Source organism: Cyanistes caeruleus, chromosome 3 (assembly GCF_971803275.1).
Source record: "Cyanistes caeruleus chromosome 3, bCyaCae1.hap1.1, whole genome shotgun sequence".
In the NCBI taxonomy this organism is placed as follows: domain Eukaryota; kingdom Metazoa; phylum Chordata; class Aves; order Passeriformes; family Paridae; genus Cyanistes; species Cyanistes caeruleus.
Window position 1 is genome coordinate 49,391,942 of NC_141703.1, and position 14,678 is coordinate 49,406,619.

At 43.0% G+C, this 14,678-nt stretch overlaps 1 protein-coding gene across 2 annotated transcripts in view; it reads left to right on the forward strand.

The window, feature by feature from the left end:
* The first annotated feature begins 8,888 nt into the window (after nt 1-8,888).
* The window catches only part of TBC1D4 (TBC1 domain family member 4), a 95,252-nt gene continuing 89,462 nt past the window's right edge, over nt 8,889-14,678 (forward strand). The window contains exon 1 of one of the 2 annotated variants that reach the window (XM_086881055.1): nt 8,889-9,466. In XM_086881055.1, the coding sequence (XP_086737181.1) occupies nt 8,987-9,466 (480 nt within the window). In that variant the 5' untranslated portion in view covers nt 8,889-8,986. The remainder of the gene's footprint in view (nt 9,467-14,678) is intronic. The other variant, XM_086881054.1, reaches the window with a different exon arrangement.

Genomic DNA, 14,678 nt, shown 5'->3' on the forward strand with positions numbered 1-14,678 from the left:
CAGGTACTGGAATAACATAAAAACATGTCTTGAGTCATTTGATCCTCCTGCAGAGAAAAAAAAAATACTGTATCTCTGAAGAACCTCTATTAATGGCTGGGGACTGGGGGGTGGAAAACACTTAAAACTGAGAAGCCTCTTCCTGTCCAAGATTATGTGGTTGATCATGGTAGAGCTCCTTTCCCAGACAGATTTTTAGTATGGTTACATACCCGTTGGTTTGGCTGATAACTTGCTGGGCATTTGCTTCATTAGGAAGCTGGATTGTTGCAGGTCAGCACCTGACCTGAGTGCCTTGACCTCAGCTTCCATGGTATGCTGTTGCAGTGCTTCCTTCCTGAGGCTCAGCCAGCTCATTACTGGATTTGCTTGTCACTGTGAGATTTTGGCCAAATACTTCCTTTATTTTTGCTTTTATTGTACAGCAGTGTCCATACTCATACAGATCTGCTCTTGGCTCTTTAGTGTATGAGGTGCTGTGGTTTAACTTCACCTGACAACCAAGCACCACACAGCTGCTTGCTCTGTCCCCCTTCTGAGGGACAACAGGGGGGATCTGAAGGGTGAAAGTGAGAAAATTCATGGCTTAAGATAAAGACAGTTCAATAGGTGAAGCAGAAGCTGCACAGGCAAGCAAAGCAAACCAAGGAATTCATTCCCCTCTTGCCAAGGACAGGCAGTTGTTCAGCCATCCCCAGGGAAGCAGGGCCTCCCTGCCTGATGGTTACTTGGGAAGACAAACACCATCACTCCAACTGTTCCTCCTTCCCCCCACTCCACACTTTATATACTGAGCATGATGTCATATGGTATTGGATATCCCTTGGGTCAGTTGGGATCAGCTGTCCCAACTGTCCCCTCCTAACTACTTGCGCACCCCCAGCACCCTCACTGGTGGGGTGAGAAGCAGAAAAGGCCTTGGCTTTGCTCAGCAACAACAACAACAGAAATCTCTATTATTATTAACAATGTTTTCAGCACAAACCTAAAACAGCCCTCTATTAGCTTCTGTAAAGAAAAGGAATTAATCCCCAGCCGAAAGCAGCCCACGAATCAATAGGATGATGCTCAGCATTCCTCATACCCAGTCCCGGGTGCTTGGAAAGACTTCCTGATTCTTGTTTCCAAGGCTTTTCTGAGAGAAGGTGAAAAAGTTCCTTGGCATTTAGTTGAGTTACTGGGCTATGTCTCTTAATTATGTATGACTTTGTGTCACTGAGGAAGTAAAGAAGCTGAGATTGCTGATCTTCTCCATAAAGGAAGGCTAATTTTAATATTTCTGTTTTTTCTCTTGCCTCAACTGCATTTACCTGCTGTGGCTAATTACTAAGCTGTCCTACTTTGAGAACCCTTTCTGTTTGATATGTGTAAGTACTATAGTTTCCAAATATTCTGTCAGTGTTTACATTACAAATATTGTTATATTAATATAAATTGGAAGTGTCAATGTCAGTTCGGCACTTCACATAATGAGCTTTGGAAAACTATGGAAGATTTATTATTTCATACAATAAATCTCTGTGCTAGATAATAATTCTAGAGGACTTGGTCCCAGCATCAGTCACCAGATGGCACTGCCACATACAGTGTTGCCTTACAGCAGTCGTTTGACAGCATGTCTAGCTATGGAATAAGGACCTCTGGTTTCTTCCCCCTCTGTAGCTTGAATCTGGAACTATGAATTCATGTCACCATAACTTCCATCCCACTTCTCACATTGTAGGGAAACAGACTAACTTCTCTTTTGATCAAGATGAGCACAAAGATTTCCAGTTACATAAACATCACTCAGCATTTTAATGATAACAGAATACATACCATACACCACATATTTGCAGCAGTTTAAATTAGTAACTTAATTATACTAACTATACTAATTCTGCATTATGACTTGCTCCTCAAATAGTATCATATTGCATTTGGGGCCTATTTTCATTTTACTCCTTTCCCTGTTTATACATCTCAAGGAGATTTTTCTAGATCTGCGTCTTGATCAAAGAAAAAGCATTTTCATTTCTCTATCCAAGGTTTTCATGCCATTTGACTACTCTAAAATTCTCCTTCCATATTCACTTACACAGTGTAGTTATCGGTGTCTTTATGCCACATTTAGGATATATGCTTCTCTGCCGCTAAAAGTGGTCTGGGTGCTTAATTCCCCTGTGGATTTCTTAGTCCAAGAAATCTTATTCAGATGTCCTTTGTGTTATTGAAGCTGAAAAGAAATTTTCTGTTCCCCATGAATGTCATTGCTACTGAGTATTCAGAAGTTTACAGGTGTTTGTAAAAAGCTATTCGTCTGAGAGCTTGCCCAAATTAAAGCAAGACTGGCTTCCTTCCCAGTGATGCTTCTGAGCAAGGAAGTCCTGGATGCTGCAACCAGACATGAAGCTTGAGAATGGTACTGAAGTTTACATTTAAAATGAGGAATGTAAGTGCATGTCTGGCATGAATCACTGGTGTGCTGTGCCACGCTGCTGCTCGCAGTTGGGAATGTGGGGAGATGAGAGATACTCAGCAGTCAACAGAATCAAGACAACAGATGTCGATTTACCTAGGAGAGAGTCAAGGACGGTGAGAAAGAGGATTAAGGAGTTCCCATCTGTTCTTTTTTTTTTGATGTTAGCAGCTACACTGGCACCATTCTTAGCATTGTATTGGGCCTACTAGTGCCCTGTTGTTCATGCTAAGCTGTACCATCCTTTACCACACATACAGTACAAAGTGGAAAAGCTGCAATAACACTTCAATAGCGGTACACTTTAAGTCATAATGGTATTTGCATTTTCCTTTTGAAGTGACATAATTTGTGCCTTTTGAAGTACTCTTGCCTTCCAAAGCATCCTTCTTTCATGTTATTTCTGCACTCTACTCCAGATTTGCTAACCTTTCTAGCCTGGTTAATCCTTTGTAATAATGAATTTGTGAAATAATATCAATATGTTCCTTTTGACTTTGTCAATGATAAGAAATTCTATCTTAGTTTCCACTGCTAGAGAATTGGAGTGGACCAGGATATCTTCCAAATCACAAATGAGGGAGATGTAGCAGGCACTGTTAGGGAGAGAAGTATACTCTAGCAGTGGCAGTACTTCATCTCTTCTTCCTCATTTTTTCTCTTATTTGTATTGTTACTGTTACTGCAGTGCTGGTGAATAGTAGCGAATCACAGAATGACAAGGTTGGAACAGACCTTCAAGATCACTGAGTCCAACCCAGCCTTGGCACCTCAACTGGACCATGGCACCGAGTAACACATCCAATCTCTTTTTAAACACATCCAGGGATGGTGACTCTGCCACCTCCCTGGATACATCATTCCTATACCTTATAACTCTGTCCATAAAGCACTTTTTCCTAATATCCAGTCTGTATTTCCCTTGGCACAGCTTGAGACTGTCCTCTCCTTCTGTCAGTTGTTGTCTGGAAAAAGAGACTGACCCCCACCTGACTACACCCACCTTTCAGGAAGTTGTAGAGAGGGATAAGGTCACCTCTGAGTCTCCTTTTCTCCAGACTAAACAGCCCCATCTCCCTTAGCTGTTCCTCACAGGGCTTGTGTTCCAAGTATGAAGTAAATGGCTCCTTTTTATAAAACAGATATTGGGAATATAGAAGTTCTTGTTGCAGAAGTTGCTCTATCCCCTGCAGTAACTGGCTTTGCAGTTGATCTGAGCTGCTGACAGTCACCAAACTCTATTAGCTCAACAACAGGGATTCTAGTAAGCTGATGTGTTGCAGTTTGGAGGGGCAGAGGCCCTATTTAAAAAAACACAAAACCAAAAACACCAACAAATTTCAAATGCTTTTACATGGAAAGGTGTTGTGATCACACAGGACTCCAGATTAAAACTTAAGTTTTAAATAAAATGTGTTGTTGTTCTTCACTGGATTAAAAGTCTGCTGTGCTAGGAAGTTTCATGGGATGCCTGTGATATGAAAAAATGACTTAAGTAAGAATCTTTCCCCAGTCAAATTTCTCTTTGAAGAGAAATATAATAATTTAATGAATTGTCTCTCTTAATCAATGCAAAATTAAATTTAATAACAATACACTGAACACAGATATAAAATGCACCAGGTTGCTTTATGTTGTAGTGATGTTTATAAAATTTCTAGCTAGGGATTATTCTCTTATGAACTTGGCTCATTCCAGTTCCCCTAAATCTGTTTTGGAATGGGTCTTACTGGCAGAAAAAATTCAGTCTGTCATTTTGATCAAAAAGGATTAGTGCCATTTCAGAAGAAAACACTAAAACTAACCCACCTCTTATCAGATTAATTTTTCATAATTTTTATTATTTACAAATTGCAGCAATTGTCCTCTGCAGAGACATATCTCTGCAAGACCAATATGTCTTACTCAAAATTTTGGCTTTGCATTTTAAACTATTGTAATATTTATACATCCTGCAAAATATATAATTTCCATTATTTCTTGTGAAGTTTTTTAATGTACTTTAAAAGAAAAGGCACCAGAATTTCTCCAGCAGCTAAAACTTAAAGCCCTGGTAATATGTCCAGTCTATTGACCTTTCTAGTACTTCAATTGTATTTCTAGAAGTTATTTCATTACAGTCTTCAAATAAGACTGGGTAGTTTAAATTAATTAAATGGTTTTTAAAGTAAAAATGCCTATATCTCAGATCTGAAAAAAAAACCTGAAAGTATAATAAAATGTGACTAATTTAAATTAATGCAAATATGGAAATATGTAACTTTTTTATATGTGTTTCAGACTCCAACAGAAATGGACCTTGAATTCCCAGACAGCTAAGTGGGATCATTCTTAGAAAAGAAATTTAATCAGAAGCAATTCCAGCTTCAGGGCATATTACTGAAATAATAGTCCAAGGTGACTGAAGTTATGCATAAATTATGGGATTGTAAAGTCAAGCCTACAACTTCTCTAATAACTTAATATTTTTTCTTCAATTAAAAATGTGGCTAGAAAGCTTAAGAGGATGGATAATTACTAGCAATTAACAGTCTGATCATGTGAGATGCTGAGGTTTCTTTGCTGCTTAAGAAGTTACCGAAAGCTGTAGTTGCTTACCATTTTGCAGGTCTAAATCCTTAAATACTGAGTGAACTGAAGACCCAGATACGATATATGGAATGGCTGCTGTGGTGCCATGTGCCGAAACAGCTTATATTATCAAGGTATGGTCTTAGAGAACTAAACATGCTTCCTCTAATAAACAGAAAGAAAATACATTCTCCATTTTATTTGGAAAAATAGCCTTTACGTGTAGTACTCCATTGACAAGCATATCAAATCCAAAATGTTCAGAGTCACATTTAGTTAACTTTATCTGTGTTTGGTCACTTCAGTAATATCCCTTACTTTAAGAGGTTTTGCATCTAATGTCTGTGTTTGGAACAAAAAACAATGGCAGGTTATCAACAATTCAAAATGTCTGATTGGGTCTGTAGCTGGTTCCACTTGCAACACATGCTATGGCAATTATTGCCCATAGTACTTCATGTACTTCAGATCTTCCAATAGAATGCTCCCTCCAGATTTTATAATTTGTTTCAAGAAACTTGGCTAATGCTAATAATAAAAAATAGTTTAAAAAAGTGTGGCTTCTCACCAGAGGCTTTGTCTGTTAAGTCTCTGGCATAGGTACTGCATTTACACTTCTGTTTGGGATGATCTGGAGAGAAACTCTTTCTTTCATCACGAACAGATGTATTTTCAAAGCTCTGTGGATAAGGGCTGTGGAAAATTGCTTTCTTCTCCGTCCCAAAGTTTTTGATTCCCATTAACTGAGCTATAAGGATTGTATATTTTATGGTAATTCCTAACTACATTTTGCTAAGAGTTAAAGATACTTTCGTTATCATTATAGTTTAAACACTAGAAATTACATTAGAGGCATGCCAGACGTCATGGGCAAAGGAGTACTGTGCTCGTTGTGAGAGAAATTGGAATTTTTAACTTACAGGTGCATGCTATCTTAAAACTGAAAAGAAATGAGAAAAGGGGACCAACTTCAAAAAGAAAAGTTATATAACAAAAGGACTGACTTCCTACTGAAACGCTGTTAATGACATGGGGGGATAAAATGTGTTAGGCAGATTAAAGGATAAGAAATGATGAAGTAAATGGATAAAAGTAATGGACAGCTAAAAGGGATTACTACGAAGAATGGATTCATAGAGACATAAAAAGCTGAAGCAAGAAGAAAGCATGAAAACTTTGGATTAACATCTGAGAATTTGATTTTGAAGGTAGTTAAAATATTAGTTGGTAGCATTTATATAAATTAATTTCATCTTCTAAGGGATTTATATAAAGAGTTCAGTAATAAAAGTAAATTAAGTCAAAATAACCAGATCTCATACCATATTATGTAAATCACCCAACAGAAGGATAAACCGAATAGCTTTACAAAACAGGCACAATGGTGACAATTGAAGACTTTCACATTCATTTTTCACATTTTAGAATTTTGTTTCTACCTGATAATTTGCAGTAATTGAACTGCATCCTTATCAGCTGAAAACACAGCTCTGTATCATCTTCAGGTGAAGATTTCTTGTTCCATTTGAATGGTGCAAGAACTTCAAGGCATCTGTAATTGCTTAAAAGATTATTTTTTTTTCTATTTTAATGTATTTGCATGATTGTCTTCAAGTTTCCTGATTATTATTAAGTATCTGTATTGCCTTAGCACCTAAAAGCCTAGGTGGCTGTCCACAGACTGGTTTTGGTAGTTCATATACAAACATAAACCGAAAGGGATCTTGTAGTCCCAGAGATGGTGCTGGTAAGCACCTCCAGCTATTCAGTATTGTGCAGCCTCCCCCTTAGGCTGCTTCATTGGAGTAATTTAATGATTATTCCACCTGAAACAATTGCAGAAGAATGTATGAGGGGGTTTTGCCGCTGTTCTACAGCAAGCCCAGTGTTTAGTTCAGTTCCCAGGTAGGTTAAATTGGTCTTTTTGCTCAAGTGACTGAACTGCAGCTTCACGCTCTAGATGAATCGTCTACCCAAGCATACCCAAAAGGGGCGAGTAGTCTTGCTGCTCTCTTCACCCCCGAGCAGTCATTCCTGCTCCCTTTGTGCCTACAGCGCTCTCTCTAGAAGTGCTGTCATTTAAATTAGAGGTGGCTCACAGAACTGATCTGGCAGAAAAGGAGCAGCTCACTGCAGCATTAAACCAGTGCCAGCGCTGCTGCCAGAAACCAAATAGCTCTTCTTCCAGGCGCACTGGTAAGAGGCTCACAAATTGTCATTCTGCAATGCTGTTGCACAAAATCTTAAATACCATTCTCAGCTGAAGGGTTAATACTAACTGCACGCGGTGAGGGAGAAGAATTTTTTCAGATTTGTGATCCACAAAATTTGGCCATTATTCTTCTAATTAAAAATTGTTGTAACATCTACTCTACAATAATGTAGTTCAGATGATTAAGTGTGAAAACAGTTTGGGAAAGCAAGTCCAGTCCGGCTTTAACTTGTACCACTGTTGCACGTATTAAAGCTGGTTCATATTCATATGAACATATTAAGCCTGCATAAGACTTTTTGCATTAGCTCCCCTGTCCTAAGGGACACTGTAGGATGTCTCTTTAAGGCTTGTAGAATGCCATGAGAGAATACGTATTTGAGGTCTTACCAAACAATAATATTAAATTGAAAATTACAGTCGATAAACCAGAAGGCATAAACTAGCTGGTTAAACTGGGGAAAAAAAAAAAAAAAAAAAAAGCAGCAAAATTGTTTGCTCAGGAAATGAGCAGAGTGGTTTGTAACAGTATGAAAATACCGCAAATGCGACAGTTTTTGTCAGTTCAGACTACCGTGGGCTGTGACCTGAGCGCTGCATGACCCTTCTCTGCACAAATAATCATGCAGTCTCAAATTACACAGAGCAGCTCTTCAGCTCAAGCTACAGATTTTTTATTCGTAGTCAGGGTTAAAACGGTGGCCATAACAACGTGTGTTGGGAGTTTCCGCCGCTGTTGCTACAGGTTTAAACAGGGGGACAGTCGCTACAATTGGCAATTACCAAAAGGATGCGGATGCTGTATGGCTGGCAAAGCTTTGTCCACCTACTTTCTCAGGTGGAGACTAGGTACTAAAGTATCTACAGTATGTGGCGGATTTGTCATTGACAAGAGGTGCTATCGCGACAGCGACGAACACTCCTCCCCCCAGACCCCCGATTAAAAGCTCAAGCAGCAAATACAAGCTTAGGGGAAAAAAAAAAGAAAAAGAAAGTAAAATTAAAATCAGCCGTAATGAAACTCTTGACTGGGCAGTGTGCAGGGGAAGGCTGCCGTAGCACGGCCCCGGTACGGCTGGTTCTCCTCTCGGGGGGAGGCGGCCGTGGGAGCGAAGCGGCCGCGGGCGGGAGGCGCCCCGAGCCCCCGCTCCTTGCCGGGAGCCTTCTCCCCAGCGACTCTCCGACTCGTCTGAATCAAAACCAACTCAGACAGCGCTTGGGAGCTTCTGCAAACGGGGCGGGCCCAGCAGCCTCCCCACCTCCTCCTCTCAGCCGTTCGGCGACCTTCCTCCCCTTGCGGATCTCCTCCTCCTGCCTCTCCCTTCGCGGCCGGCCACGCTGCGAGCCGCAGCACCCGCGGCGGCGGGGAGGCCGGCAGCACTCGGCAGAGCCGGGAGCGGAGCGCACGTTGTGTTTTCCTTTGGGGCCCGGGTCGGCGGGGCTGTCCCGCCCCTGAGCCGGGGGTGCTCAGGACTCGGAGCCCACTCGGGGCGTAGCCCCGCCGCTCTGCCCGGGGCGTTGAGGAGGAGGAGGAGGAGGAGGAGTGGGGTGTCTCGGCCGTCCTTCCCCGCCCCGCGGGCTGACCCCGCGCGGGCAGGCAGGCAGGAGGCGGCGCGGCGGCGGGGACGTGCCCGGCGGGATGCGCGTTTAGCGGCCGCCCCGGCCGAGCGCAGGCCCCGCCGGCTGCACCTGGCGCCGGGGGGAGCGGCGGCGGAGCCCCGCGTTCCTGCGTCCCGACACCCGCCATGGAGAAGCGAGGGGAGGGCGAGCCGCTCTCCCACCCCCTGGAGCCCGAGCCCGAGCCGCAGCCGGCGCCGCCGGGGGAGAAGCGCTTCAGGTTGTGGTACGTGGGTTCGTCGTGCCTGGACAGGCGGACCACGCTGCCCATGCTGCCCTGGCTGGTGGCCGAGATCCGCCGCCGCGGGCAGCGGCAGGAGCCCGGCGGCGCCCCGGGCAGCGGGGTGCCGGCCCGCGAGGTGCTGCTGCTGCTGGGCTCGCCCACGCTGCGCTGCGTGCCCGCCAGCCCCGGCCCCGGCCCCGGCCCCGGCCGCCCCGCCAGCCCCGCGCCCGCCGTCTTCATCTTCGAGCACAAGGCGCAGCACATCGCCCGCTTCATCCACAACAGCCACGACCTCACCTACTTCGCCTACCTGATCAAGGCGCAGCCCGACAACCCTGACTCCCCCATGGCCTGCCACGTCTTCCGGGCCACCGACCCCAACCAGGCGAGTGGGGACAGGGGGCGGGGGCGCTGCCCGGGATCTCCCCGCTCGCCGGGCAGGACCCCGGGCGCTCCGCAGCCGCGGAGGGGCCGATGTGCCCGGACGGGGCAGGGTGGTGCCTGCGGGGCCCTGCGGGACCGCAACCTCCACACGCCCACCCGCGGTGTTGGGGGGAGCCCGCCTGGGGCCGGCCGTGCCCGCCGGGCTCGTCCCGCTCTGCCCCTCCAGCTCAGGCGGCTGCAGCGCCCTTGGGCGCCGCGGAAAGGGGGGCAGTGGGGACACAGAGCCCTGAGTGGCCGTGGGGTGCCTTGCCAGCCCTGCCGGGCCGGGGGTACCAGTCTCTGCGGAACGCAGTGCCCGGCGACATGGATGGAGCCCCTTTCCTGCCGGTCCACCCTCCGTGGGGAGGCCTCGCATCCTGCGGCAGCTCGCTGGCAAGGGCACGGTTTGCTCTACGAGCAGGAGGCAGGATTTGTGTTAAAGCGTCCCAGCGGTGCCGTCAGTGTTGGACGGGATTGGAATAGTGGAGGACGGTGCTTTTCCTCAGACCCCCGTGGTGCAGAAACCATCGTTCGTGACCAGCGGGTCCTGTTGTGGTCACGGGTCACGCTAAGGACACCTGGCCGTGCTCAGGCATATGCAGTAGTGCTACAAACAAGGCTAGGTTTGGGTGGGGACATTTTTGATCAAGTGCCAACTGGAAAAAAAAGACCTAACAGCAAGATGGTATTTTCCTGACTATCTAGCCGGCTTTGGCTAGCGCATCAAATGTACAGCAGACTTCTTTCTCTCCCGTTTAGAGTATGTAAGCAATAGCGGGTGGATAAGTAGGTTGGATAATCAATTTAGCAAGATGACAGCAAGAAAAAGCCCTTTCAATAACAGCCCTTTGATTGAATAAGTCAGAATACCTTGTCCTCAGTTTTCACAAACTGGAGGAGAAACTCTTGCAGTTAGAAGATCGGTGTCTTACTGCGTGTACTCTACAGCTGCTAGGGTTTCTTTGTTTGGGTTGTGTTAAGTAAGGAGAGTAGGAAGTACTAAGAAAACTACTGAAAAGTTCTCGATATATTAACTTTTATTTGAGTCAGCATACTTCCAGAGAGGTCGTGGAGGCATTTAGGTTGCATTCATAGCTGTGGCTTAAGGACAGGCAGTATCCCAAGTGGAGGTAACTGTGCTTAACTTGTTGGCGACTGCTGTGGGTTGTGCTCTGCCAGGAGAGCACGCAGCAGGAGCGTGGAGGGCATCATTATCTGGCAGGTGAAGAGCCTGAATGTCCTTTTAGGGGTTTGGCGGTATGGACTGAAGCAAGCTAAGGTTCCTGCTGTTGGCAGGAGATGCTGAATCAAATTTATTTCTAGAGCAAGTCTGTAGTGGTACCATGAGTTTGTAAAACAGTCATGCTTTAAGATAGTGAATCCATAGTACTCCAGTGAAATTAATGTGCAAAGTACTACATACATTTACATTTGGAAGGCTGTTTCTGACTAAAGCTCTATCCATCTGTCTTTCCTTCTTTCCTCATGGGGAAAGTACCCTTATGGGCATTGAATTAAATTGAACTGGTACTGTAGGTAAAGTCTTCCTACTGAAAGAAGTTGTTAGTGTGAACGTATCTTGTTCAGTCTTTAGTTATACCTGTTAAGATTTCTTTAACTTTCTTATCATTAATAAAGAATATATCCCTCCCAGGAGCATTACTCAGCACATGATTTTGAGCTACAGTGAGGGTAGTAAATGCAGAGCTGGAGATGTGATTCACAGGTGTCTGACTAACAGGCAGGTTTTTTAGGCACCAAAAGGAAAAGACGGTGGATCCTCCTCGCTGCCCCCCATCCCCCCCAAGTTTTGTTATCAATTTGCCAAGGCTTGGTTGGCTAAGCCTGTGCAGGTATCTAGCTGTTGGTCTGTGCTAAAGCTTAATCCTGAGTGGGTGAAGTCAAGCTACAGGTTTCTAGCTCTAAAAGTCTTCTTTCTAAGCTCTTAATTGTTTATTATAGAACAGATGCTGTCCTTACATGCTTTCAAGATCTTTACACACTTCTGTTTTGTAGTGGTTATATGAGCCTCGTGTTGTGTACTGGCTTAGAAAGTATTTTTCACAGCTGTTACTTTCAGCCAACCTAAATTAGCACTGCTACTGAGAAAAGTAATCCTGTCCTTTTCAAGCCTCAACCCCTTGTTTCTTCCTCTCAGCTTTGTCCTCATGGCAGCACAACTGTTTGTGCAGCCATACGGCAAACGGAATCCAGGAACTGACTGGTGTTAAGCTTGCTTTTCCCTTACCTTCTCTGGAGTATTTCTATACTGCTTCCCTCATTTGCTTTACTGTGCAGCCCTAATTACTGTTTACATCAAGGCAGGTGGGTTGGAGGCACATGAGTGGCCAAGAAGGGTCAGGGACAGGTAGCCTTTCCAGAAGTTCTAAAGAAGATAATTTCCAGAGAAGTTGTGGATACTCCACCCCTGGTATTGCTTGAGGTTGGATGGGGCTTTGAGCAACCTGGTCTAGTGGAAGGTGTTCCCTGGCAGTGGGGGCAAAATTAGCTTGTCTTTAAGACTGCTTCCAAGCCAAACCATCCCATGATTCTGTGAAAGTTATGCTGACTTCAGATTTGCCAGAGATGACTGCATGGTATTGTCCATTTTGGCAGTCTTAAGTTTAGCAGCACACAAAGTAGCTAGAATGAAGGAAGGCTACAGGAGATGTCTTGTGTTCTCTGAGTTAGAAGACAGCTGGCCATAATTTTGAGTGGTGGATGTTAATTATAGAAGTGAGAGGTTAATGACTGACTTTTGAGGGACTAGTGCTACCATGATAATTCAAAAATTATATTTGACAGATTTTCTTTACAATCCTGGGAACAGATTTTTTTTTTTTTTTAAGCCAAAAGCTAGAGTTTGTAAATATGGCAGGCACAGACTTCTTGCAGCCACTGAGAAAAGGCTGTTTAATTAGTATTTTCAAGCTCAACTTTAACACATTTTTACCATGAAATACTGATTTTGTTCTTTAAACCTGATTTTGTGTGGAACAATCAATGCATTTTGACAATTACCTTGAGTTCTCTGGGGGAGAGGCTTATGGTATGATCTCTTTCTGCAGGTTTTTTTATTATTATTATGCTGATCTAGATTGTGTGTTTCATGCTTGAAGCATGAATAAGCCTGTTTTAAGAGGATTTTTTTTTTTTAACCTGGACTGGCATCCTAAATCAAATTATACTATACTTGATTCATATTAGTGAAATTAATTAATTAGTTGTTTCCTTCAGTTAAGTAAGAACTCATTTAATTAATTTTGGTTTTCTCTTCTCAAACTTATAAGCATGATGAAAATGTATGGTTATAAGGTTTCAAAAATAATCTGAGCCAGTGGTGGAAAAAAAATGTTTAGGTGGACAGACCTCAGTTGAATTTATAATCAATAATCTATAGCTGTGTCTTTGTGCTACACCCATGTGTTAAGGGTCTAGGCTTTCTCAAGGTGAAGCAGAAGAAATGGAGCCTTTTGGTGACAGTGTAAAGCTGTGATAAGAACTGGAGAGGCAGAGGCTCAGAGACAAGAGCCAAAGACAGCCCACTTGTCAGAAACACTTGTCTGTTCCAAGAATGTGTTTCTTTTCTGTTGGACAATGTGTTTCAGTAAATCAAGGATGTCAGACAATTGTTCTGGAAAAGCAAGGCATCAGTATGAAGTCTAGTCAAAGGAGGCTTTTATGCTGTATGAATATCATGTTACATGAAGTTTCTTATTGAAGAATGTAAGTTAGAAATGTTTGAAGAGTAAAGTTTGTCAAGTTTACATGCATATTTCTGTTGTCCTTTGATTTTTATTTGATGTAGGAGCATGAGCTGAATGGCAGTAAAGTCAAGGTGTAGGAAGTACCTATATAGAGCTTTGTTGGTATTCATATTAATGTATTGCACTGGTTGAGTTGTCTGATAAGATGTGTTCTGAATAGGTATAACAGACATGACAAAATAGATACGCTCTAGGTTTTGAGGGATTCTGTAGCAAATGGGAGAGATGACATTTGGTTGATAGCACAATTTGGTTGCAGAGGAAGGATTTTCCATGAGAAAGATAGGTTGTCCTAGTTTTTACCAAGAAAATAAATCTTGGAGGGACCAGAAAAAAAAAAAAAGTTTTCTAAGTTTGTGTGGGTCAGAATTTCATTCATGGGTTGAGAAACTGAAAAGCAATGACTCAGAACAAAGCATGGATGTTAAGGGCTTGCAATGAATGCGGAATTGTTTGGTGAGCAGCCTTATTATCTCTAGCTTACATGGGCTATACAGCCTCAGATGAAAAGTCTTGCACTCCCTTTTATTTGAAACTGAAAGTTGAGAGCTTAAGGTTTCATTTTTGATTTCCTTAATAGATTTGCCACTTTTTTTCCCGAAAATGAGAGTACTTTTCATTTTAGAATTGTAAAGCTATCTTTAAATTTTGGTTTTGAACATCCTGTCTACAACAATTTTTTTCCCACATCACAAGCAGAATAAATAATAAAAAACATTAAAATTGTTAAGTGTTTCTAAGTGGAGATATGTAGCCTTTTCATTCTTGGCTCATGTTTAAAAGAGGAAAGGGAATGGTTTTAAATACCCTTGTCTGTCATGTTTGTAGAAAGAATTAATTCATTTAATTCATTCTTCTGCAGTTCATAAAAACCCATTATTTGAGGAGTAGAAGCAATGTCTTGGAGGACTTTATTTTCAAAAAGGCAAAATAAAATACTTGAAATTATGTATTTCACTGAGAGTGGCTGTAGGTATACAGTGACCAGATAATAGAGCTGTCTTAAAGAAATGAGTTTGTGTGTATCTGAGAATACCAAATCAAGGCTCCTTTTCCAATTATTTGTTTCTAGGGGGATTTTTTGTCCTGTCTGTCAATGTAGAGGCAGTTTTTTTAAAAAATGATTAAATAGAAAATCTGACTTTAAAAAGATTTAGCTAGCATATGTATGTCTTGGCAACAAGGAGAGTCTGAGTTTTAGGGGTGATGAAAATTTCTGACCAAAATGCTTGAAGGTGGTTATTTATAGAAGTGAATTCTAGAAAATATTTAATTTCTAAACAGCCAATATGAAATAGTGGTGCTCCTGATGCCTATCAATCTCTGCTCTTTGCTAAAGTTTGGTATGGCATTTGATGTGCACAGCTCACCATGCCTTGGATGTCTTCCATCAATCTTCCCCATTTG